This window comes from Amphiprion ocellaris, chromosome 17, assembly GCF_022539595.1.
Source record: "Amphiprion ocellaris isolate individual 3 ecotype Okinawa chromosome 17, ASM2253959v1, whole genome shotgun sequence".
In the NCBI taxonomy this organism is placed as follows: domain Eukaryota; kingdom Metazoa; phylum Chordata; class Actinopteri; family Pomacentridae; genus Amphiprion; species Amphiprion ocellaris.
Genome location: NC_072782.1, coordinates 7,424,992 through 7,452,070, shown reverse-complemented (window position 1 = coordinate 7,452,070; position 27,079 = coordinate 7,424,992). Strand labels below are relative to the sequence as shown.

The 27,079-nt window shown below is 42.8% G+C and overlaps 1 protein-coding gene across 5 annotated transcripts; it reads right to left on the bottom strand.

Annotated features, from left to right (window-relative positions):
* Positions 1-4,979: 4,979 nt before the first annotated feature.
* setd1ba (SET domain containing 1B, histone lysine methyltransferase a) lies at positions 4,980-25,204 on the bottom strand. 5 transcript variants are annotated; one of them, XM_055019025.1, is made up of 19 exons: positions 25,058-25,204; positions 22,352-24,610; positions 21,968-22,119; positions 21,634-21,732; positions 21,062-21,332; positions 20,098-20,219; positions 18,560-19,660; positions 16,129-16,881; positions 15,073-15,246; positions 14,877-14,970; positions 13,865-14,076; positions 13,703-13,784; positions 13,242-13,610; positions 11,854-13,127; positions 11,388-11,555; positions 11,187-11,312; positions 10,816-10,935; positions 7,378-7,515; positions 4,980-7,289 (listed from the first exon to the last, which is right to left on the bottom strand). In XM_055019025.1, the coding sequence occupies exons 2-19, from the start codon at positions 22,410-22,412 to the stop codon at positions 7,116-7,118; spliced, it is 5,490 nt and encodes a 1,829-aa protein (XP_054875000.1). In that variant the 5' UTR covers positions 22,413-24,610; positions 25,058-25,204; the 3' UTR covers positions 4,980-7,115. The 5 variants fall into 5 exon arrangements, with proteins under 5 accessions (XP_054875000.1, XP_054875001.1, XP_054875003.1 ...); XM_055019026.1 differs by having other exon boundaries at positions 24,493-24,610; XM_055019028.1 differs by lacking the exon at positions 25,058-25,204 and having other exon boundaries at positions 11,854-12,392; positions 12,750-13,127; positions 22,352-22,759.
* Positions 25,205-27,079: the final 1,875 nt, after the last annotated feature.

The window sequence follows — 27,079 nt, the reverse complement described above, 5'->3', positions numbered from 1 at the left end:
TGGTTTAATTCAAACCAGCTGAATGTTAAACTTCAGTGCAGCTGAACGGGTTTCAGTTAACCTTAAAGTAAAATAACTTTTTTAAAAGCTAATATACACAGCAGAGAAATACAGGTTGAGAAGTCCATCCTAATAATGAGGACAGCTGCGGCAGCAACTAACACAGGTGTTCAGCAGTAAGTTAGCCACCTGTGCTAATTAGCCCGCTAGCTAACTTAGCCGCTTAGCTAGCTAACGCGTCCCGACCAACTGCTGAAACATGACAAAACACAACTCTTCACAAGTCGCTGACTTAACGTACAACAAAACAACGCTACTGGTTAGAAGTATTTATCTTCTTACCGTGTTTTACTCCAAAAACAAGGTCAAAAACAGCCAGAGATGCTACCAGACATGCCCACCATAGATACATACAGCAGACTAGATCCGCTAGCGCGCTGTCTTCTATATTGTCTATGGTCTGACCAATCACTGCTCTCTGGCTCTCAGTCAGTCTGACCAATCACTGCTCTCTGGCTCCACCCTCTGAGAATCTTGTTGTCGTTTGGCTCCACACTTGCTGATGACCACTTCCGGTCTCAGAAAATGAAAAAACGGACATATTCTCGTTTCTGTCTCTTACTGATTTTTTTGTTGTTGTTGTTATTATAAATCTAAAATGAAAATCAAAGCATTTTTAAAATTTCGTGTATCCCTTTTTGATCATGAAAAGGAAAAACGACTTGTATTTCAAATGTATTTTTTCTATTTTAAAACGAAAATCAAATAACCACTCGTTTTTTGTTTTTCAATACCCGTTTCAGAACGGAAAACCCGATTGCCAAAATATACACGGACCAAGCAATCACTTATCTTAGTTGTGACTAAAATGCCAACTAAATACCTGTCTGAATTTAATAACAACTACCTTCTAATTAGCTAAACAATAATAAAATGAGCTTATTCAAAAATTGTTTTGATTGTGTTCTTTTTATTAAGTTGAGATAATCATGACAGATTTTTCTTTTTTGGACATATATCAAATTTTATATGGAAAATAATGATATAGTTAACTCTAACTGTATATGCATCCGAGAAATCACTTTCAACTAAGTTAACCTTTACATATCTATTAAATATCTGTCATGATTATCTCCGCTTAATAAAAGGAACACAAACAATTTTCAAATAAGCTCATTTTATTATTGTTTAGCTAATTAGAAGGTGGTTGTTTTTAAATTGGGACGGTTATTTAGTTGACATTTTAATGATATCCAGTCATTTTTTTATTAATAAGTGATTATTTCCATCATAAATAATTATGGAATTTGTAAAGACATGATAATAATGAACATAGAAAAACATTAGGTTTTTTTTTTACTTTTGATAAAAATGTATGCCAGATATATCCCATGGACTTTATTTGTTGACCCATACCAACATCAGTAACTGTGACCACCATGTAAAAAAGGACTGCTGGATGAAGAAAAGCCACTCATGACTTGGTGCAAATATAAAGAAGGTTATGAAAGGAACTGGAAAGATGACCAACAAAACAAGACAGCACAGTTGGAGTGATAACGTGTGACCAATCAGATCAGTCGGTGTGGAGGCGCGTGCTCTAGTGTTGGTGTGTGCTTCATCCTTAAGCAGATGGACATGAGTGTGAATTAGGTTCCCATGCTGTCTACAGCTCCCTCTCCCAGCCCAGCCTCTCTGCTTGTGGTCACACCATCCTCCTCCTGTCACGGCCTTGGGGCAGCGTGTACACACGCACACACACACACACACACACACACACACACACACACACACACACACACACACACACACACACACACACACACACACACACGGACCACACTGTAAGCCTTTTCTCCCTCTCTGGGGACTGTGTGAATGTGAGTCCAGGGTTGAGCGAAGGTGATGTCAAGCTGCAGACTTTCACTGCTGAATTCCCTGATTAATAACAGCTCTGACCAGGGGGAGGAGGTGATGGATGGACTCTATTTGACCCTCGGGGTGTACTTGACTATTGACCCTGATACTTGACTCTCCATAGGCTTGATTTGACTTGAAGTTCTGACCTGTTAAATTCCAACAGTGACACTTTCATGATGTAACAAACACAGTCGACACAACTTTGAAATAAAGTCACTCATAGACCTGAAATGCCTTTTCTAACCTTTATTCAGAAAAGGTCAAGTCAGCCTATGACTTCTTCACACTGGCATCTTGACTTATTATTTGCTGATGAATGTTTGTGAAGGGCTGCACAGTGGTTCGGTGGTTAGCACTGCCGCCTTCAGGCTAGAAGATCCCCGGTTTGCGTCCTGGCCTGGGCCATGAATCTTTCTGCATGGAGTTTGCATGTTTTCAATGTGCATGTGTGGGTTTTTCCAAGTACTCCTGATGCTGAGGTTAATTAATGACTGTGAATATGAGAGTGCTTGTTTTTCATTTTATGTAGCCCTGTGATAGACTGCTGTAGTTTCTCAGACATTGATGATGTGTAGGTGAAGAAGAAATGCCCGCTGACACAGACTTGCTTCATAGTAAGTTTATTATAAAGAAGACCAGCATCGATCAGGCAGAGACTGCCTGGAAGGATTCAGCCAATATGGACCTTGTAAAATAACATTCTGAGTTCACTTATATATGTTTTATGGTTACCTGTAAAACCTCAATCTATGTTCTTCCATTGGTGACAGAACCCTTCTAATAAAACAGAAGTCTAATGTTCAAGGCCTGGCATAAGAGCCCCTCTCAGCAATAAAGTATCTACACATTCCAGAACATGCAGTAATTAACACGTCTCAGGTCAGATACTACACTGGCAACCTGTCCAGGGTCAGCTGGGATAGGCTCTCATAGGGCTGTTACCGATTATTATTAATCAAGGAAGCCAGTTAGAGATATTTGGAACCAATATACACTGCCCGGCCAAAAAAAATTCACACTCTAATATTTTGTTGGACTGCCTTTACCTATGATTACGGCACACATTCGCTGTGACATCGTTTCGATAAGCTTCTGTAATGTCATGGCATTTAGTTCTGTCCAGAGATACATTAATTTTCTACCAAGACCTTATACTGATGATGGGAGAGTCGGACTGCTGTGCAAAGTGTTCTCCAGAACATCCCAAAGATTCTCAATGGGGCGGGGGGCTGGACTCTGTGGAGGTCAATCCATCTCATGCTCCGTGATCCACTCATTCACAATGTGAGCCCCATGGATGATGGAAAGACCTGGTCATTCAGTATATTCAGGTAGTCAGCTGACCTCATTCTTTGGGAACATGACGTTGCTGAACTTGACCAACCCCAGATCATAACCCTAACCCCCACAGGCTTGTAGGAACTAGACATGATGAATGCATCACTTCATCTCCTTCTCTTCTTACCCTGATGCCCCCATCACTTTGGAACAGGGTAAATCTGGACTCATCAGATTTTAGTAGTTTCAGAAATCTCCTTAGTCGTTTTCTTTGCTTGATGCAGGCCAATAATTTGACCCTTCTGAGACAGATTAATATCCTTTCCATGACCGCAGGATATATCTTCCAACATGGTTGTTTAAGAAATGAGAAGCTCCTCACTGCATCAGTTTGGGTTAAAGAAGTAGCTGAAACATATTCATCACTGCAGTAGTTATCCAATGGACGGCTCTTACCTATTTACTTAGTTAAATCCAGGTGGAGACTTTTTTTGGCCAGGCAGTATATATTTGCAGCAAAAATTCAAATCTTGGTGTTATTATTTAGAATAACATTATTTAAGAGTTTAGAATGTAACGTCTGCCTGATGGAAGTAACTGGAAGGAGTGATGGAGGGGGTGAGAGGGGTCCTCTGTGATCAGGGTGGCTAAAATGATACCATTCCTCATAGAGTGGTGGCTTCATCATAGTCAAAGTAGGACATTTTTAAATCAATTAATTTTGGGGGGAATTGTTTATATTTTAAAAAAAATATGCTGATTATCATCTGAAAGCAAAATATCAGATGTAGTAATTGAATAGACTTTTAATCTGTTGACCCCTGCTCATGATCCCCACTTTGAGAACCACTGTTGAATAACAGAAACATCTCTTTGTATAACTGACCTAAATGATTACAAGATTGAACAAAAAGCTGAACATTATAACATCGAAGATGGGAGGATTTACTGCGGTACTAGAGGGAAGTTTTCCTAATAAACTGTAATAACTGTGTGTGTATTAACCCTCCTGTTATCTTCATTTACAGGCACCAAAAAATACTGTTTCCTTGTCTGAAAAAAATCCAAAAATTCAGCAAAAAAAATCCCCAAATTTCTGAAAGTTTGCAAAACCTTCAGGAAGAAAATTTGAATAATTCCTTAAAAGTTTCCCTTAAAAGTTTTATTTTAAAAAAAATTCTCAAATTTGGCAAGAAAATTCTTGTATTTTCAAAAAAATGAGTAAAAATCTTCAAAAAAAAAAAAATCCTAAAAATATCTAAAGTGATTACATATATATCAGTAAAACTTGTAATATTTTCTTTAAGAACATTCACATAAAAATCAACCAAAATCCAGTGAATTTCGCTGGATTTTGGTTGATTTTTATGTGAATGTTCTTAAAAAAAACATTTTTAACATTTTTTTCCACCAAAAAAAGTTTAAGATTTCCTAAAAATGTTAAAAATGTGGACATCAGAAGTCTCACTGTGAAATTTTTTTTTTTTTTCACATTTTCAAACTTTCAATTTCAATTTTGACCCACAGGACAACATGAGGGTTAATTTATCTTTTTGTGTTCTCTCTGCCTTTTGATTTCATTAAAAGCTGCACTTGTTTGTGCTGTGAGTGTTTGTTAGAGGACAGCGGATCACATGACCTCGTCAATCAAAGCAGCCTGACACGGAGTCATTGTCTGGTCAGCTGCTGTTTTCATTCAAGAAAATTCTGCATCAGTGCGACCGGGCGCTCAGACAATCGTCACTCAGTTCATTTCATCTGCGATTCAAAAACAACCAACGTTTATGGATGTATGCAAAACTGCTTTATTTCCATTTTTTTTCCTTTTTCATACATTTGTTGTATAATAAATAGACACGAGAACCAGGCTGACGCTTCAGTCCTCTCCCCGTGTCGATTCTGCACCTCTTTTTTTCTCCACACCGCAAACAACTTTTCATAGAATTTACAACAGAAAATATTAATAATAAAAAAAACAAAAACAAAGCTTGACACAAGCTGAATTTCCTGCTACCAGCTCATCGCTCACCTCATTATGATACATAGATGTCGGAGCTGTGATCACGTAGCAAATCCCAGGGAACAAAAATATATATATATATTTATATAGTATTCACAGTTACAGTATTTACACATTTTTAGGATTACAAAGCAAACGGGCAGAAAAATGAAGACGTTTCTACAAGAAACAATCTTTCAAAAAGGGAGGCGGAGACTTTTCCTGTACACAGTGGGTCTTTTTTTCTTTAAATAAACAACCTTTTAAACCATCAGATTCCTTTTACAGATCCCTGAAAATATTTTTTTTAAATACTCAGTCTTTTTGTTTAAAAAAAAGAAAGAAATCTTAAAAGTGTTACCCTTGTGAAGATAAAAAAAAGGAACTGTAGATCTTCTGTACAAGTAATCATATACAATATGAACATGACTGGTGAAAAATCTCCATTATCAATCCAAAATGAATGAAAAACAACGATTGACTTGGTCTTAGAAGGGAAAATGATTGGATGAGAGGGTATAATGCAGAAGTGCAAGCCTCAAGTGCATTCATATGTTTTTTTTCATATTTCTTTTTCCTTTTTTTTAATCTTTACGAGTTTATAAAGAAAGAACGACCCTCGCGGCTGTGAGGAGGCCGGCTGGGTCTTAGAAACTCTTCGTTTAACACTGGGCTGTAGTTCAAAAGAGGTCTATGAGCGCACAAACACAAGACAGTCATCCCAGGGACGAAAGGGAGAAGCCAAAACATGATCATCATCAAACGCCCAAACTAGGCAGCAACTCTTTTTGCACATGCATGTGAACAAATCTCTGACTTTTCTATCCGTTGTCGGCCTCTTCATGACAAAAAAAATACAGTTACACATTCATATGGCACTTCAAATGAGACATAATTAGCTGAAAACTTAAGATTAACTCGTATTTTCAGTCGAAGAAGTGACTATTTTTTTTTCTCTGCATGATTGGTTGGCCTTCTTGGCCGCGGCCTACAGGGGGCAGTGCACTCACATTCTCACACACCATCAAGACATGATGATAAATACTGCGGCCCGACACACATTCACGCAAACAAACACACAAATATAGTGTCTTCGGAGAAACGAGTGAGAGGAGAACTACCTAAACAAAAAGTGGAAAACACTGGAATATCATTAATACAAATTTTCACTTTTTTTTTTTTTTTTTTGCATAAACTGACAGGAAGCAGCACGATCTATTATTGGCTGGTGAGGGGTTTGAATTTTTCCAGATTTTGTGGCAGAATTGAACCATTTGTGATTTTCGTTTTCCCATCAGTTTGATTTATTTTGCAAGAAAAAGTAGGGCGCAGTCGAGGTAGTGGCGAGAAAACGGAGTTTCAAGCTCCCCACCTGCTGCTGGATGGAAACGCCACCGATCGCCGTCCGCTCGGGGCGCCGATCACGTCTTCTTCCCACGGAGAGGCGTTCACCTGGTGGGGCTTGTGCGTCTTCAACAGTGTTAGTAAGCAGCTGAACATGTGAGTCTGTGTTTTTATGTACCACGTGTGGTCGTAGGTAAAGCTTATGAGACGAATGAAAGAGGGAAAAAAAAGTTGTAGAAACCAGGACTGGATGTGGAGGGAACCATGCTGAAATACTGCCAGGAGGAGGAAACGCTGCAACCAGCAAGTCAAGTGTGTACACATAAAGAAAAATTATGTGTTTTTTTTATTTTAAGAGCACCATAAATCGTAAACAATCTAGAGTTTAAATATGAGAAGAGCTCAGTGCAGGCAGCTGAACTCTCATCCAGGTGACTTGCCAGATTCTGCTCCTCCCTCCGAGATTAAAAAAAACCAAAAACCTTCCTTCTTCAGTTCCTCCTCGTCCAGGGTTTAAACATGGTGTCCGAGCGACTTAAAAGAAAAGTTTGTGGGTTCTTCTTCTGACCTCGACTTAATTGAGCGTTCCCCTACAGTTCTCTGCCCCACACAAACAGGGGATCTTCTCGTCCTCGATGGGGAACTTGTAGTCGTACGTGATCTCCTCGTTGACGTTGATCGGCTGCCTGGAGTAGATCACGATCTTCTTCTGAGACTCCACTGTGATGACTTTTGCATAACAGTTAGGCTGCAAGGAAAGAGAGAAACGGGCAAAATAAGAGCATATTTTCTTTAAAGCTTGCAAATGATTCTGCTTTACATTAACGCTGTCTTACGTTGCAGCTGTGGTTGATGAAACGGGCAAAGTTGCCACACTTTGTTGCATCTATGATGGTGTCGTGGTCGACGCGGAACATGTAGCTGCTGCCGATGCCCTCCTCCTCGTAGCGCTTCTCCCGCATGTCCGCGATCACCTGCGAGTCAAGATGGACACTTGTTAGATACCTGAAGATGATCGGACGTCAACAGCTTTGTTCCTTAAAAGCAAAATAAGCCAGCAGGTCTGTTTGCAACCTTTTCTGGCAATCTGAGCAATATGTGGACATCGTAGTTTGGTTGTATCTCATTCTCTCTAAAGGGGAAAGAGTCTGTAAAGCAGGGGTGTCAAACTCATCTTAGTTCAGGGGCCACATTCAGCCTCAGTTTATCATTTACACATTACAGCTTCCAGATCACAGAGTGTCTAGAAAAACACAAAACATTTAGTCACAGGTATCTGGAACGGAACAATATAGTATTTTGTTTTATGATCAAAATGCCAAAAGTCAGACAAAAAAAAGACAAAAAATAACAAAAGCAAGACAAAATATTACAAAAACAAGACACAAAACGACAAAAGCGAGAAACAAAGTAACAAAAAATGAGACAAACGACATGAAACAAAACAAAAAAAGACAAAAAAATTAGACAAAAAAGCTAGAAAGCGACAAAAAATGGACAAATGACAAAAATGAGACAAAAAATGACAAAAGCGAGAAACAAAATGACAAAAAAATAGACTTACAACACAAATGAGACACAAAAAACACAAAACGACAAAAATGAGAAATAACGAATAAAGCAAAACACAAAATGACAAATATAAGACAAAAAACACAAGCAAGACAAAAAAAGGCAAAAAACAACAAAAACAACACTAAATATTACTAACATGAGACACAAAATGACAAAAATGAGATGAATGACACGAAACAAAAGAGACAATTTGACAAAAAAGTTACAAAGCGACAAAAAAATGAGACAAACAACAAAAATCAGATAAAAAATGACAAAAGCGTGAAACACAACAGCCAAAAAAACAGCATGACAAAAAGGAAACACAAAACGACAAAAACAAGAAACAAAATAAAAAATGTGACAAACAACATGAAACAAAACAAAGAGAGAAAAAATTTGACAAAAAAGTTAGAAAGCGACAAAAAAATGAGACAAACAACAAAAACAAGACAAAAAAATGACAAAAGCGAGAAACAAAGCAACAAAAAACAGACAAAAAACACAAGCGAGACAAAAGGAAACACAAAAGAACAAAAACCAGAAACAAAACGACAGAAACATGAGACAAATGACAAAAGTTAGACAAAAACCCAACAAAAACAAAGACAAAATATTACAAAAATGAGACACACAATGACAAAAGAACAATGAGCAATCTAGTGTTTTAGTTTATGATCAAAACAATTTGTCATGCTCCAGAAATGATTTTTAATTTATAGTTTTACAAATTTGTATTTAATGTCTTTTCTGTAATTTTTACACTTTACAAAGTCGCTCCACGGGCCGGATTGGACCCTCTGGAGGGCCGGTTTGGGCCCGCAGGCCGCATGTTTGACACCCCTGCTGTAAAGTGTTGTCAGTCTGATCTCTTGGAGGTGATTTTATTCTGACGATAACAAATGATAATGAAGAAAAAACGTCTCTCTCCTACAAGAAAATTGCACCAAAAGGCTGAGAGTGTTTCTGGACAGAGTAAATAGCTAGTAGGAGCAGCTAGTAGTGGCTTTATTACTGACTGGTTTTCAGAAATTCTGGGGGTTATGGGTTAATAATCTACGAACTCCTCCCTAAACCAAACCTGACACTTGACATGACTTTACACAGACGTGGCATCAGCATCAACACTTTTCACTCCTGACATATCAGCTGTTGTGTTGTGCGACAGCAGGAAACAGCCAGTTAGCGAGTGAAAGTAAACACCTCTACCAGGACACACACACAGTGCAAAAATGACATACAACATCCAAAAAGACAGACTTTGCAATTATCTTTTGACTCAGCTAAACCAGGATGAACAAATGTCACCGATGTGCTCAGTGCTCGGCTTGTACACAAAACATCATGAGGCTAGAATAAAACACTCGACTGCAGTGACTCAGCCACAAGCTATAGAAACACCGGTGAGTCAAAGCAGAGGTGATCAGAGGAACAGAAGAGTGTGGAGAAAATAAATGCTGCACTCATACATGTAAAAACATACAGTGATGGACCTGCTTATTGTCAACCGGTTAAAATGTTTACGTCACACTTGACAGATTTTTGTTTGGTCTGCAGCATTGACAGACGTCTGTATTATAGACATTTGTGACTACAAACCTGACCACTTGTCAGTTTGAGTTATATTTCAGTTTGGCAGGCTGCTGTAAGCCCGTACAGATGCAGTTAATTACATATTTAGCATATTTGACACTCTTGGGAGTCTACAAACATGTAACTCTTCTTAAAACCACAAGGGAATAAAGTGGTCCCTCGACAAAAATCCGCAAAGTAGCGACCATATTTATTTTATCATTTATATATTTTAAAGGCTGTATAAATCCTCCCCACACACCACACAACACCGCAGAGCAACATTATGCGCAGCGATCAGATGTCTATGTGAAATGAACAAGGCCAGACACTGAATGCTGCTACACACTGGAGACAGATGCTAGGGTCGCTGAGCCAATCAGCTCCCAGCGCTGTACGCTACGCACTTTATTTTGATTAAATATTCTTTTAATATGTTATAATTCTTATTTTATATTTTTTTTATATCATTTTCAATTTTTTAGGCTAGAAAATGCTTATTTTACCGAAAAAATAATGATGTGATCGCAGAGCCGGTTGCTATGACTGAAGTGTTGTGCTGAAATGCACTATGGGAGTTCGGAGTGTTGCCGGTTTAAATGTCATTATTTTGATTTATGTTAGTGCTACAGTGTTATTAGTGTTTGTGTTTTATTGTGTTTTTGTGGTTTAGTCAGCCTAGTTAGTTTGGTTAAGTGTCATGTTGTTTTGACTGTGAGCGTGAAGTGTAGTGAGTTTGATGACTTCCTGTCACTTTTACTACAGTGCTACTCTGTAGGTGTCAAAATAAAAGCGTTGCAGAATGCATAAAAGGCAGATATCCTTTCTCCAGCAATATTCTTCAAAACTGCTTGCCACAATAATATATAAAAATACCTATAAACCTCAAAATCTTGCAATATAGCAAAAAAAATCCACAATACCAAATGCAATTTAAAAATCTGCAACACAGTGAGACTGCAAAAAGTGAATCCTGATATGGTGAGGAACCACTGTAATTCTTAACACATAAAATTCCAAAAAATGTCATCCTCATACTGAAAATGTGCTATACATCTCTCAGTCCTGAGCGTCACGTAAATGCACAAATTATTTGTAAATTTGCTAAGCTGTTTAAATACAAATACAAAAACCTGAGTGAGTCTCACCTGTCTGATGTTTTGTCCGACATACTCGATCACCATTTCATCAGCAGCAATGGGCTCCATCGCAAACAGACCCCAGTCGTGGATGTGAGATTTGCAGAATCTGATCTTCTTCTTACGGAACTGAAGAGGGACAAAAATCAGAAAGTGTCACTAAGTATCCCAGGATCGTTGATAATCATCCACTGGTAGAAATTTTCCAGCTGGGCATTAAATGTTTTGGATGAATTGCAAACACAGTGACACATTTAGTGACAAAAACAGATTCGAAAGGTGAAACCATCTGCCTTCATTCAGTACAGATAGACTTGTAAGAATGACAAAAATGAAGTGGGTTGCTGAGCCCGACTCTCCAGCTGTTGGATTTGATTTACCTTCAGCTGGTTGAACTTCAGCAGGTCGCTGTCACATGCAAAAGAGAACTGCAGACGTCGCTGCTCCGACCGTCGCTCCGAGCCAGCTCTGGTAGAGGCGTGGAACTGTGCAGGAATGCTCATACCCTGCAGACACGACACACAGTTAGACACGTACAACACAAGTACCTCAGTCATCACAGACTGTAACCTGCTGCCTACCTGAGTGTCGACCGGCGGCTCCTCTGACTGCAGCCGTGTGCTCTGGAGGTACTTGATCTTGTCCTTCTTGTCGATCTTGTAGTATCCTTCGCTTCGTGCACAGCCGGTCATGTGGTCCCTCATGCCATCGTCTCGCCTCTTTTTCTTCACTCCAGGGACGTTGGTATGTGCAGGGAAGTCAAGGAAGAAACTAAAAATGCCTTGAAACCCATATTATCCTGAAGCTTTACAGACAACACCAGGCAAACAGTTCCTCTCTTTCACCAGCAGAGGGGGCTGCTATTTGTTACACAGAGCATCACACTCCTTTTAAAAAGGTAAACAACATGCTTCTTAATAGTGTTGGACTGGAAAGATCTCTGAAAAAGTTTCTCCCATTCTCTCTACATTTTCTGGAGCACTTTAAACCAATTATTACTGATAACATGTGGTGTAAATCAGTGGATGTTCAGCAGTAAAGGATATGAGGATGATTGACCCAGAGCGTGTCGTTGAGCCAGTCGTTGCCGTTGTCCTGCTGCAGCATCTTGTCATAAGTGATCTGCAGTAGCCGGATGTCCTCGTCATCGATGCCTTCGTTCCAGATGTCGTACAGGATGGTCATCTCCTCGAACTCGGAGCGTGGGGTGAAGTACGGCCGGGGAGGCGTGGTGACGGGCGACAGGCTGCCCAGGAGCAGCTCCTCCCAGCCTCGCCGTGCCCTCCGAGCTGGCTTGGCTGTCACAGGTGCCTCCTCTTCATAAGAGAGGAAGCCTTCTTCTGCAGGCAGTACCGTCGTCTGAGGCTCCCCCTCTCCTTCCCGGAAGTCCAGGCTCGGGTGTTTGGGGGATTTGGCAGAGATCGTTTGCACAGACAGATCTTCGATATGCGTTTCATGAGGCAGCGGCGTGGACTCAGATGAGAGCTCCAAAGACTCGTCGGTCACAGACACAGCTGGGGTCTTTTTGCCTTTGGGTCGTCCAGGTTTCCTCTTGGATGGTGTGGTGTCTGACGGCACCAGGACGTCTACAGGGAGACCAGAAGGTAGATCTTCAGGGACGCTGGCTGAGCGCTCTGTGCCAGCTGACAGCGCCTGGTTAGGCAGAGCGCTGATGGGCGGCTCCTTAAAAACTGGTCTATCGTCCAAACTCTCAGAGGATATTTTTCTATTGAGTGTCAGTGCTGAGGGGTCGGGGAAGACGGGGGTGAATGTTAAGTCTCTTCCTGGAGTACGAGGGACTCCAGCACTAAGGACCGGGGACTGTGCGGGGTAGGAGAAAGGACTACCGGGGATGTGAGGGGAGCTGAGCAACAGACTGCTGCCCGTCAGCGGGGCGTCTCCACCAGGGGTGATGGGCACTGTGTCGGTGCTCTGCGACTTACCCAGACTCCGGGCGCGCTCCATCAGGTCCCTGCCCGGTGTACGGGGGATGTCCTCATCCGTGGGGAGCCTGGGCCGCTGAGGGAAGTCAGGCAGAGGACCAGGGGGTGGATGGAGGAGGGAACGTCCTTCTACTGCCGGGTGAGGAGGGAGAGGGAGGTGCATTGACTTGGGGATGGGTGCGTTTGGATCTACCTGGGATGGGGCTAATCGACCGGGGGTGCAGGCTACTTCTTCAGGCTCTGCTTTACCTTTGGCTTTTGTCTCCTGGTCGCTGTCGAGCAGGGCGCCGGTGGGAGTAGACGGCCGAAGATTCGCTACATGCTCCTGAGGTTCCGACTTCACCACGGGAACGGTGCCGTCCACAACTTTGTCTTTAACTAAACATGAGAAAAGATATTTCTTTCCTTTAAGATGTGCCAGCAGTATTTCAAAGTGATAAATGGGTTTTGGTGAAATTACACATTGCACTGCCAAATTGGGAGCAGACTCACCTGGGATGCTTTTTGGTGACGGCGGCTTCACGTCCTCTGCTGGCTCCTCTTTAGGACTAGGAGGTCTGCGTTTAGGTTTGCTGCTCAGCTCCTCTCTGCCTTTCTGCTCCTCTTTAACCTCTGGGACTGGTGCTGCAGGAGGACTCGGAGGCTTGGTCTCCACCTCCCCAGCCTCCTCATCAGAAGACGATGACGAGGACGATGAAGATGACGAGGAGCTCTCGGCCTCCTTGCCATCGTGCTCTGCATTTTCTGTGGCGGCCTCCTTGTCGTCCTCGTCCTCTTCCGAGCTCAACTCGTACTCAGAGGAGTCCTCGCTTTCTGATGAGGAGTCCGAGCTGGCTTTGGAGGAAGACGAACTCTCGGCTTCTGCAAGAAATGAGGCGAAGAAATGAGAAACTACAGCAAACAAACTTCACAAGAGTAACCGATCGGCTGTTTCTATCAGATACTTCATGTACCATCATCAGATGAATCCGAGGAAGCGCTGTCGCTGGATGACCCTCCCTCGTCTTCATCATCGCCCTCCTCATCACCGCTCTCCTAAGTGAGGATGATGTATTAAAAAGCATTCAACACACCCAAATACTCTGTGCGAATCACTGGCTATATTTTAGGCCTACCTTGCCTGACGACAGCCTGTCTGCTGCCACCGTTTCATCAGGCTCCTCCTCCCTGTCCGACAGCGACTCCTCCTCCTTCCCTGAGGTGTCCAGCTCCTCCTCTCCTTCGCTGTCCAGCTCAAGCGGTCGTGAGTGTCGTCGCTTCGCTGAGGTGCCGTCACCGTCCAATTTGGAGTCATCTGAGGGGAGCTCAGCTGGGTCACGATCCCGGTCTGACAGGAATTAACCACGAGATAAATTAGCGTTCAAGAAAAAACTGCACGTGTAGTAATATTTAGCCTGTACAGTGGTCCCTCATCTATCGTGGGGATAACGTTCCACATACCCCCGCGATAGACGAAAATCTGCAAAGTAGCGACCATATTTATTATTTACATATTATATTATTATTTATATATTAAATATATATTTTAAGGCTTTACAAACCCTCCCCACACACCGCACAACACCGCAGAGCAACAATAAACATTCTTTTAGTATGTTTTAATTAATATTTTTTATATATATTTTGGATTGTTTCAAATTTTTAGGCTAGAAAATGCTTATTTTACCGCAAAAATAACTAAAATAATGTAGCGATTACAGAGCTGGTCGCTGTGACTGAACTGTAATTCACCATGGGAGTTCAAAGTGTTGGGGGTTCAAATGTCATTACTGTGGTTTATGTTGGTGTTCCAATGTTACTAGTGTTTGTGTTTTGTTGTGTTTTTGTGTTTTAGTCAGCCTAGTTAGTTTGGTTAAGTGTTATGTTGTCAGGACCATGAGTGTGAAGTGTGTTTGATGACTTCTTGCCACATGTTCTCTCTGTATATCAAAATAAAAGCATCTGCTAGTTGCAAAGTTCATAAAAGGTAGACATCCTTTCCCCAGTGTTGTTCTTCACTCCAGCTTGCCACAATAATAAGTATATAAAAACACCTACTGCAAAATTCCATGATATAGCAAAAAAATCTGCAATACAGTGAGACTGCGATATGGCGATAGAGCACTGTATTTTAAAGTAGAGCATCACCTTCGTCCTCTAGCTCGTCATCGACTGGAGTGGAGGGTCGGGCTCGTTTGTTGTCGCCTGCTGATGCAGCCTCAGGTGGGTCCTTCCTCTTCACCTGAACACAACACGGAACATTTCAACACCGACGGACTTCGCACCTGATTCAGACTCTCCCACCTTCTCTGTATTTATTAAAAAGACAAGTTTCAAATCTTACCTTGAAGGACGGTAACCGGATGGCTCCTCGCAAACCGATTCCCAGGCCCATTCCTTCGTAACCCAGTCCTTCACCCTTGTTCCAGTTCTCCAGCAGACTTGAACCCATCGTTTCTTTGGGTTTGGGTCTTTCCTCTTCTTTCCCCTCCGTACCTTTAACTGGAGTCAAAGAAGCCTGGGAAAAAAAGAACATGACTGTTAATGCTTCCTAGATGTGGCTTTGAGAAGTATTATTACACCCAACAACACAAAATAAGTTTCCTTTTCATTCAGTCTGTGGAGCAATTTTCATTTAATACAAGCTGCTTTAGATGTAAATACCGTTAACGCTGATTTTCACGATCAATCAAGTAATTTTTAATACTTTGTTAGTTCATAACAAAAATTGGTAACAAAGAAAAAAAACTCCCATTGCCAGTTCCAAGAGCCTAATTTTATCTGATCAACAAGCTAAATCCCTAAAAGAATTCAATTTTTAATTAAATACAAACACAAAAAGCAACAAATCCTCACATTTGAGCAGCTGAAACCAGTAAATATGTTATTTATTTTCTTGATAAATGAATAAGAAAATTGATTATCAAAGCTGTTTAATTGACTTTATTACAAGACTAATCTTTGCATTCATAGCAACAAGATGAGATCAGATCAATTAATTATGACACTTGTCAAACTGATATCTACTATTAATGCCAGACTCTTGGCTGTGTAATCACGCTGGACAACAGAGAGGCAAATCAGCTACAGCTACACACAATTACTCTTTTTAATAAGCTGTAGAAAGCATCATGTTGTCCACCTCTGAATGGATGTTTATGATGAGTGTTTGTGCTGCAGTGGAGACTGAACCACCCTAATGAATGTCACTGCAATTCGTGGCTTCTATTACATATAATTAATTCATATAATATGGACCTAATTTGTTTTTCCAATTTAACTGGCAGCAATTAAAAATTCTAAAGTAGTCAGCACAAGTGTACTTTCTCAAACACGCTGTGCATGTGTGGATGAGCTCTTTTTGCTTCTGTAGATGCATTAGGTGAAATCAGTGACTTACCTTTGCAGAACGTTCTTTCTTATCCCACCAGTCATCGAAAGCCCTAAAAGCCACCACCTCCACCATCTTTCGGTTGAGGTCCCTCTTCATGATGGCCTTCAGTTCCTTCACAATAACCAGCAGCACGCCATCAACAGTGGCCTTGTGGGGATCCTCTTTTTTAGTCTCATATCCAGGAGGAGGAACAGTGGGGTTGAACTTTGGTAAACTGGGATGCTGCCATTGCTGACCGGGTGCTCCGGTGCTGCTCGCAGGTGTAGCACCCATGGAAAGGGGCGCATAAGGTCCCCCGAAGGGCCCGGTGGCCCCGCTGTCCATAAAATGTGGATAAGGATAGGGTCCTCTGGTCTGAGCCATGCGACTCAACATCTGCTGCTGCATCTGGAAGGACATGGGAACCGTGCTCCACTGTTCCCACCGCAAGCAGTTCATCAGCTCCATCTGCACCAGCGGCATCATGCTGTGCGGGTAGGGACCCATGTGGGGCAGCATGTGGGGAGGCACTCCGGGGTGAGCGGCCAGGTGAGCAGGGTGTCCCGGGACGGCGGAGTGAGGGGCCAGGTGGTGGTGTGGGATGGCAAAGCCGGCTTGGTGCTGCAGAGGGTGGTAGCCGGCGGCGTGGATGGTCATGGTGTGCATGGGGGACACTGCCGAGTTGACGACAATGCCCTTGCCACAGTCGCTGCCGGTGATGGGAGTCCCAGGCATCTCATCGTCGGAGATTTCCATGTCTTCTCCCGACGACTGATGACCCTGTGTGAAAAGGGGACATCCTGTCAGGACTATACAAGATTATGAAAAACCTGTACCATCACCTGCCCTTTTCATCTCCATGACAACTGAGGAAACGGCATTTACTTATGAGGACCCTGAGATGAGGTCAAAAGCTCGGAAAAGGCTAGTGGACTTTGGTTTAAGATTGTTTTGTCAAATCTGGCCCTTAAAAGTTAACATGAATTGACATGACAGGGCCATATGTCCATATTACAATAGCTCTGATGAAATGTCTGATAATGATAGCGAATGAATGCTTTGTTGTGGTGGATTACTGTGAGAAATATTAGTATGTAAGTACATCTATAAAATACTTTCTAAAAATGTAACAAAAAGAAGCTGGAGTTCTAAATGCTATAAGCAACTGCGCCTGAATAAAACAGCTGAACAGTGACGGTAATTTGATTTATTTCAATCAGGAAATAAGATTACAAATCTGGATAGGCATCTAATGTAAACTTGTGGTTTTTGATAATCATTGATTGATGTGCTGTGGACATATTTCAGTCGGTACCAAACAGTACGGAGCTCTGATGTCTGGCTAGTTCTTGCAAATAAGAGCAACAAGTGATTCTCGCAGTGATCTGAGTTCAAAGTTTAGCACAGTCAAACACAAATGACCTGTGTCTTTGGTCAGCATGTTTCCACACTGAGCTGTTTGTTCAGGCATCAAACTGTGTATCTCTAACAGGAAAAAAAACTCAATGCAAGATTTTAAACACATCAGGGTTGATTTGTTTTCCCTGTTGTTTAATATTATAAGAGAATCTTTAGCCACAACTGCTGCAGACGTGAAACCCAGCGGAGTGAACTCAGCATGGGAGTGGCTTGCTGTTACCCAAATGACCTGTTTGCACTGTTTGCTTTGTGATAACTTGAAATATGAGAGCGGAGACGCTGCGGCCAATCCTGACTGTCAGGCTCAGCAGAACCAGGAAGTGCGGTGTTGAATGGGGCCAACAGCCAAGCCGTGTTTTCCTTCGTTTGAGCGCGTGCAACGAGTGTTAGAAAGAGGAAACGAGTGTTCAATTCCCCAACAGCAGCGTGGCTCTAGTTTCTCCCTTCAGAGCAGAGTGCAAAGTTTAGCAATACGACATCACAGGCCAGATGGCAATACTGTGACTTCAAAAAAAGAGATCAGGTCCGTACGAATGTGAAGGCATTTGTGAAGCTGCAAGTTATGCATCAAAAACCTTTCATTCAAAACTTATTTAAACCTGCACTAAAAAGGAATTCTGCACTTTTATGTTCATATTAGGAGACTACTGGGTGATTAAATGTACTTCTTTGGAGGTAGTGACTTGTTAGCAGGTTGTCGTTACTTGTTAGTAGCAGAAGGAGCCTTTTGGCATGATACCTTCACACACGTTTTTCTGTGAAACCGGAATTTCCTTTTCGAGGCAGAACAAAAAGAATGAAACAAAAGCGAAGATTTACTACTACCACCTCACACTGAAACTAGACCCGACTTCCTGTGCCCTCTATATAACTGTCATTCACAGCTGTGTGTAAACATCAGCGCTGTGCTACTATCAGCTTAATCCACACTATTAATGAGAGCGTTTGTAGCAGCATCTGACACTTGTTTCTCGTGAAATGTGATAAAACCTGAAGCAGAAAAACATGCAGGGAAATATCAGAGAGGATTCTGTCTTACCGTGTCCATTTTATCAGTGGGAGTGTGGCCTCGAAAAGGTCCGTCTTTGAGGTCACTGTTGCTCATCTTGTCGTGGACAGGAGAGCTGATTCTCTTGATCAACGAGGCAGTTCCAGGAATTGGCTCTTCATCTTCCGAGTCTGGCAGTGGGGTCGGGCTGATATCCTCCAAGCCTGTGCTCGAGGGACGGGAATTTTGCTGGCCACCTTGGGAGCCGCTCGTGTAAGGGGGGATTGGGGAGAGCTGAGAGGAGGAGGAGGAAATGGGGCTTCCCTCCATATGCACCTCAGTGTCCGAGTTCTGCTCCTCCAGGAACGGCAGCAGTTTTGTCCTTTTCTCCTTGAGGAGCATCTCGATGCGGGAATCCAGGCTATTGCGCTCTGAATCCAGCACGGGGGAGCCGGGTGAGGGGCAGTGCTCTGGCGTCTGAGGAGGAGGGGTGGTCGGATGGGGCATGGGCTCGGGCGGGGGTTCTGGGATCGGAGGAGTCTCTGGTCTCTCCTTGACCGGTAAAAAGTCGGTGGCGGCCGCTAGAGGCGGCTGTGGAGGTCGGAGGTACTCACCCTCCCTTTGGGCTGGGTGATGGAACGCTGGCTCTGACGGGGGGAAGGCGGGGGGCAAAGGGGCCTGGTAGGGCGAGAAGGCCGACTTGAAGTTGGGCGTAGCAGGGGGAGGCGCCGTGTAGGTGAAGGAGGTGGTGGAAGGTGGAGGCTCGGGTGGCGTGAGCTGGTGCTGTTTGAAAGCAGCCTGCTCCGACGTACTTCGATACATGTTGCTGCGGTACTGAGGCCTCTCCGGTCTGCGGTTGTACGCGTCCTGGAACTTACTCTCGTGTCTGCGAGATTTGTAACCTCCGGAGCTCTCGGGACGGCCGGACTGGTACGCGGGCGTGGACTGCCGACTCGAGTAGTTGGAGTCTTGGGAGAAGGGCGTACCTGCCTGGCGCGGCGTATGAGGGGTTCCCTGGGACTGAGGTGTGTCCTGCCTTAGGCTAGAGTAGCCCGTCTCCAGGGTGAGGGGAGTGCTGGAGCTGCTGGGTGGCAACGTCGCTCCCACTGCAGCCACACCGCTCTCTGACAACCTGCGGATGGGCTCGCAGGCCTGCAAAGACATAAAGAAGACTGCAATGAATCAAGAAGCCTGAAACAGATTAAATAATGGGCAAATGTTGCTGAGAATATCTTTAGATTGCAACTGTTTATCAAATCAGTCATCATAAATAATTGCATGATGTTCCTCAGATGACTAAAGCTACATTTAAGAGCTTAAATAAAACAACTACTAACAAAGAGTATCTAGGCACTACTACTCTAATCTACAACCTGCTACACTGGCACAGATTAGATGGGAAACTTCTACAAAGTAACACCACAACATCTACACAATAACAGGCAACTCCTCCTCAGGAATGTCCTTGCACAAACCACAACTTTCATCATATTAAACTGCTAATTAACTTCTTTTGGCGCAGTTAAAGGAGTAGTTAAGAAAAAATAAGAAGCACAAAAAATGTTGCGGATTGTTAAAGGAATTTTTACCAGCAAGGCTTCTGCCAGGCTCCGAGGGGAAACTTCTCTGGCTTCCTCTCCACCGACAGGAAGGGTCCGCGGAGTGTAGCTGCCATTCATCAGGAGCTGGAAGTACCTGAGGCGATTCTCACCTGCAGAACAATAAACATGTCTGGGTCTGCTGCCAAGTTTATAAAGTGAGCTTAATGCAAGCGCTTTATTAAAAGCACTCTGGCATGATTTGACTAACAGTAGCTGAATCCTGAAACTAAACATTTGTAAAGTGGCAATTTGCAGTAATGTCAACAGAAGGAGCCTCAGAAATTACTATTATGCATTAATTGTGCTTGACAATACATTAATTGTGAACTATTGATTTACTTGTGTAACCAAAACATGCCTTAATATATGGATTGCATATAATAAACAAAGACATCAACACTTTACAACAAGAAACTTGTGGAAATAATTCCAAAACAATAGCAGAGAAAGCAGCCATTTTTTCTGTAATTAGCACAGATGCAAAAATATTGCCAGCAAAATAGTTAATTATTTGCATTAACCTAGAAGGTAATAAAGTTGCTGTTTGGTGCCAGTCAATAACAACCTGCAGTGTAACTTTCTGCAAACACAAGTCCAATTCATATTATTTTTATTAGAAACGTGACTCAGAAGCAGATCTGAAGTGCAGAGGGCTCTGGCAGATTGGTTTGTGTTTGTTTGCAGGTCTGAAATTATGCACAGTGGGAGTACACAGCACCCTCAGCTCTGGGCTTGTGGGAACAGGCTTACATTCAATGAAATTCAATTATCCCTCGTTACCAGGCAACGCACGTAAATTTGGACACGTGACTGCTGTCATCCTAAAAATCCAAAACAAGGCAACGTTTCACTATTTAGTAATTTTCGTGCCCCTGCATCTGCTCGCAGGACTGAGTGTGCAGAAATACAGGCTGCGCGTCGTTTTACCTCGAATGACTGAATCAGTGTTTACCTTTCGGGTCCAGCTCCACGTGGATGATGTTTCCCATAACAGACGTGTTGTGCAGCGACTGCACGGCCACTTTGGCGGCTTTCACGTTCTCGAAAACAACTTTAGCTATTCCCAGGTGCTTTTTGTTCTTCGGATTGTACAGAATCTCCACCTCCTCGATCTCTCCGAATTTTTTGCACATGTCGGTAAGAAATCCTTCCCTGATGTTGTCGTTGAGTCGGGCGAATGTCACCTCCTTTGGAGGCACCGGGCCGATGTAGCACTCGTCGATCTGGGAGAGGAATGACAAAGAGTTAACGTTAAGTGCTGCTCGGGTTAATGTTGCACCATGTGGGGTCATTTCTGACAGCTCAGATAAGAGGAACAGCGCTGCAGGAGTTGCAGCGAACAAGTGCAACTGAATGAAAGTCCAGAAATGCAAAGCATGACAGCAGATGGTTGAAGTCTGGTCTAAACGGTCCTCCGACAATCCTCCACATCCCAGAGATGACTGAGAGGGGGTGTGTCTGCAACTTTTGACAGCACCCCTTCTCCACTAGGACAGAGCCGCCATCCTGATCCACTGTTTGTACCTTAAACTTGGGCACCGGGAGGTCCGTCTCTTTGTACTTAGTCCAAAGTCGACCGATCCTCGGGTCTCGAACGATGTCCACCGGCGGGATCCCGGGGTTCTGTGGGAAAGAAGAGGGGGACACAAAGCTGTTACCATCCCATTCACAACTTCACACGCCACTAACTTGTTGCAAAGTCGTCCTGCTCGAACCGGAGGTGTTGTTTATGGAGAAAAACCACCTCCGACACGGTGTTGTGGATGCTGAACGTGTCCGTCCACTCGGCCACATTGGAACCTATCATGGAGGTCGGCTACTCGGTTACTATTGTAGGCGCTCCGGAGGAGGCACTTACGGGCATGCTGAAAGTCTGTCCATCGTAGCGGTACAGTTTGTGGGATCCCTTCTTGAGCGCCGGGTCGATTATCAACTTGTAACTTCTCCAGTGGTGACTCCGCTTCTCCGCCGAGCCGCAGACGGGATGACTGTCCATGCCGTTCGCCAAACCTGAAACGACGGGCAGCGACAGGGAGAGGAGAGCTAACGTTATCGGGGAGGCAGCGCTGTGAACACGGTCCCCCCCTTCACCAGCCCCCCAGCACTTTTTCAACAGCCAAACGGTGCAGATGCATGGCTCCGGTGGCGGGGGGAACCCAAGTGAGAGCGTAAAAATGGGATCTAGCGTACGGAAAACAGGCATTAGGAGGGCTGGAGAAAGAGGAAAAAAGAACAAGCTTACTTGAACTCTGCTTTCTGCCATGGTCTTCGTTCAATCTGTTCTTCTCGCCTGGCTTGGACATGGTTCGTCCGATCGAGTGTTTGTTTTTTTCAATTGATGAAAAGACGAAATCGCTTTCCTTTCGCCGCTTACATTACATGATTTAGCTTGAAGAATACTGCCTCCTTTTCGGCGAGAGCCAACACATATTGTGTGCCTCTGGTCTGTAGCTGCTGTCTCTCCCACAATACACCGCTAGGCTTGCCCACCTCCGAAGCTAGCCGCACTTTCGACACAAACTCACTTCTATTTCCAGCGCTCGTTTAACGACGCGCTTGACTTATAAAAATCGAAAAATTAAAAGAAAATCACAAATAGCAACGCTAATATTCGTATATGTGATTATTCCGGGTGTGGTGGCGGTTTAGTGCCGGTAAACCTCTAAATCATTTTACACGGAATCTGCCGCTTGCATTTACCCAACTGGCAAACACAAGATAGACACAGGGGGCAATATCTTCTTAACTGCCACTAAAAGGGGCTAATAAAACTGATTCGGTCGGACGGTTTCATGTGGTGTAGGCTTGTGGTTCCAATTCTGGAATGTACATGTATATTTTTCTAAACTAAGCAAACAAACGGCTAGCAACCGTTTGGCAGGAGAAATTACTAGTTTGGCGGCTAAGCTAATGTTCATAACTGTTGTGGAATGCGGCGGTTTGTTTCGTTCTCTTGCTAATCCCGACCGAGAAAGTAGTGCCGAGCTGTTAGGTAGCGCCTCCATTTAAAAAAAAAAAAAAAACTATTTTTTCACAAGTATTAAACAACAGTGGGTTTTTTCGAAGCTGCGTGGTGTTCAACATTTTTTAAAAAATATTTTTTTAAAAAATTGTCGAAAAAACTGGGTTTTGTTTGACATTGCCTGGTGTTTTCGCAGTGCTCGGGCAATTGGCTGGTTAACAGCGGCAGCTCGGCGGGCCAATCAGAGCGCAGCGGCAGAGGAGCTGTCTGCTATTAGAGGCACGGCTCAGGAGTCCTTCAACAGAGAGCAGAGAGAGGGGGCTGAGCGCTCTCGGCAGCCATTTTCCTTAAAACAGGGACTCAATGGCCTATATGGGTTTCCTTTGTTCCAAAAGGGATCTTACACTTGATTTCCTCATCTCTCACGGACTATGATAAAACTATGATTCCTCCTTTTAAAGGATTGAGAAGAAGGAAGAGAATGTACTGGATGTAATACCCTGTGACATTTTGAGCCTTTTTTTTTACTCTGCCTGGGAATCCATCTTTGTCTTAACTAGGTCATGGCACACCCATATAATAGTGTTTATATTTCTTATTAAGTAAAACAAAGAAACCAAAATGTTGTGAATAAACAGCTTTATGGTTTTGGAGATGTTTAAAATGATAGAAATTGAGGAGGGGGGGAACACAGTGACAAAATGTGTAATGGCAGATTGTTGGCATTGCACTTATGGCCTTGTAGGATATGAGTAGCAATGAGTAAGTTCAACTCTTTTATAATAATTTAACAGTGTTTTATAATTTAGCAATGTAAAAGTGAGGCATGCAGCTACTGTTATTAAAAATAAGTATTTTTCTGTCAATTTCTGTACTCAGCTTTATTAATGTGATCACATAGAATTTGTTCAAAAATGGCATGCTGACATAAATATATAGTTTTATTAAGCTGCTGAAATGACAGAAAGCAGGCCATGGATAACTAATGGCCTTTTTGCAAATTACTTTATTGTGCTTCTTGCATTTTTGACTGTTGACTGATAACTTCCTTTGCTTTGATTAATGACTTTAAACACTTTTCCTCTCACAACAGCAACGCTAAACACCCTGAAGGCTTGTGTTGTACCTTACACTGCAACTGTGGAGACAACTTCAAGCATGATTAGGTGTGTGCTGCCATTTAAGAGCCAAACGCTCCAAAAAAGTGTAAACGTTGGCTTGACCTTGCTTCAAGGGCATATTTAAATATCTAAAGAAGTCCAATCAGGTAGCCTTTCTTAAAAAATCTTTCTCTTCCTTCTTTTTCTTCTTTCTTTTTTTTTTAAATGTTAGTTTTTTAAAAACGGTTTAAACACAGACAGGTCAAACTTAAAGAGGAAACAGATGGAGGGAAAACTCTTCATGGTGAAAAAAATATTTACCTCAGCGCTTGGGTGAAATGCAGTTAACAGGCCTAAACGCAGGGGCAGGAGGAATGTTTTCAGCTCCATCTTCGGATCCTCTATTATTGGCATTAATAAGGGGTTGGGAGAGCGTCTCCTGAAAAGGAAGGAATCCATTAGCACGACAGATAGAGCTCTTTTGAAAACTTTTTTTGATCAGTGGTAGCTTTTGCCTCTCAGCCAGCGAATATGCATCTTCAAGCATCATCTGTGTGGGCAATATGCAAACCATCTCTTCTCTCTCCTTGAAGACAGGATTGCAGTCGATTAGAAACGTCTGCCATGTCGACATTTCTAGCTGAGCAACATCATATAAAAAGCTACAAGGAAAATGTTGTTTGGAAAGGTAATGGATTTTGAGCTATTTCACTTAATTTCTCCATTTATATCCACGTACGTATTCTCCTACAGGACAGACAACACGAATAATACTTAAATATTATTTAATTCATAAAAACGATTCAGCTTAACTATATTGACTTTTGTTTTAAAATATATAAAAATAACTGTAACCCACATCGTTTAATTGATATTGGAAACTTACAGTTAGTATTCAAAACATGTAAATCCACGTTTTAAAAGAGATCTTATGGGGAAGAAATCTTGTGTTTTTCACTGCTTCCCTTTCTCCAGACAGACCTGTTTTTGGTGGTATGTAAGCTGCGCTTGTGCAATGGTTTCTCTGCTGTTCTCTCTCTCAAAATGGCTTCTTTACAGACAAAGGAGAGCAGTGTGCTGTGAAATGTTGCTGCGCCATAACTGGGTGAGGCTCGGGGAGAGCGCCGGCTTTTTTTTTTTTTTTTTTTTTTTTTAAACCGAGGACGTTTCTCGGCGTTTCTGAGTGAATCAGCACGAAGACAAAGCACAGCGTCACATGGGTGATTTTTCTCGAAATGGTGCGTGTTTTACAAGAAGACAAAAAATCAGTCGACACTGCGTGTTAAAGGAAGGAAACTTTAATAGGACGCGGCGTATTCAGGCTGTCGCGTTGCTGGGCTGACTCGCCCTGGCAACGGCAGTAATCCGAGAGCTCTGGACGGTTGCCATGAGAGCAGCACCCCCACACTGCCATATAAGGTCAACAGGAATCCTCCGCAGCAGCCCTGTTGTTCTGTGTCTGGGTGAAAATAACTCGAGCGCTGCGTCGGGCTTCCGCGCGTAAAAGGCAAAAAACCAGACGGATCACCAATACCGACTGTTTCAAGCCGCTGTAAATAAGAGTGCAAACAAACACGATGCCAGCCTGTCTATTTTTGCGGCGAAGGAGTTAAAAATACAAGCGGGGAGGGTCTTTGTTCTCGTGCGTAAAAGTGGGTCCCCGGGTGCATCTTTAGCGCCTTTTTACGCACGCCTTTTTTTAGTGTGTTTGTGCGTGTTTGCGCCTTCAAAATCGCGGCGTGTGTGTGTGTCAGAGGCCTGTTTTTCTTGCTCTCCACTCCTACCCTCGGGCTGCCAAATGCGCGCATTCAGGTCACGAGTCTGTCGACACCCTTCCCCTCTCTAAAGCTTCGCTCTCTACACTCCAACCCCCAATGCGATGGCGACAAAATCATAAAGACGGTGAATATGTGACATTAGGTAGGGGTGTTTTGCGTTGAAATCCGCCACTGAGGTTATTGATAGGATAGGCCTTTGTTAATAAAGAAAAGAAAAAAAAAATCCCTCCCCGGTGGGTTGCGCTACTCAGCCTTGCCGCTGACAGACTGGAATATTCCACACCGGGGATTGGCCTCTCTTTCTTCTACAGGACAGCTGTCTCTCTATCTGCACGGCGGAAAAAACATTTTGAAAATTGTTCTTTGTTTATTAATTGATGAAAAAAAGGGGGCTGTGTGCGTGTGGATATTTTGTACACCTACAGGACAATTTAATATCCTTTCTAGGCTACTTTATCCATGAGTTAGGATGCCAGGTTTCTTCTTGTAAGTCAAACAAGCACTTTCTAAAATGATTTATTATGTAGGCATTTTTCATGGCTTGTGCTACACCACACCGTAGCCTTTTGTAGAGGCATATGGTGCACATGACAGAACCTCTTCCTCCGTGAATGGCTGATTGCTGTGGAGTCAGAATAAGCAAGCAGACAGGCACACTGCTGTGAGAGCTTTTCTTTCTTTGTCTTTTGTTCTGACGGATTGTTCACTGAATCAAATCAGGCATCCTCGGAGCTCTGTGTGTCTTTTTTTGATTACTTATCACGATTTTTCAAGGATTTTTGTCATGCACATGGTACTGTATCTATTTACAACACTGGATTTTCTTCTTTCTAGCTCTTGAAGATTTGCATGTGTAGTGAGTTAATATTCCACAGTATGGTTTGTAATTTAGCCTCCTTAACTTGACAATATTGTCACCTGTCTGTGTTTGTGATGTGCTTAAATAAATAGACTATACACTAATGCTTATGGTTTGTTGTTGTGGAAGCTAAAGCAGGTTGTTGTACATTTGTAATTTTTTTTTAACTTTAAATGATTTTTAGGCCCAGATTTCAAACAGTATTTGAGCTGTCGTGACAGATACACTGTATATATATAAAACCCAAAATATACACATCATTCAGACTGCA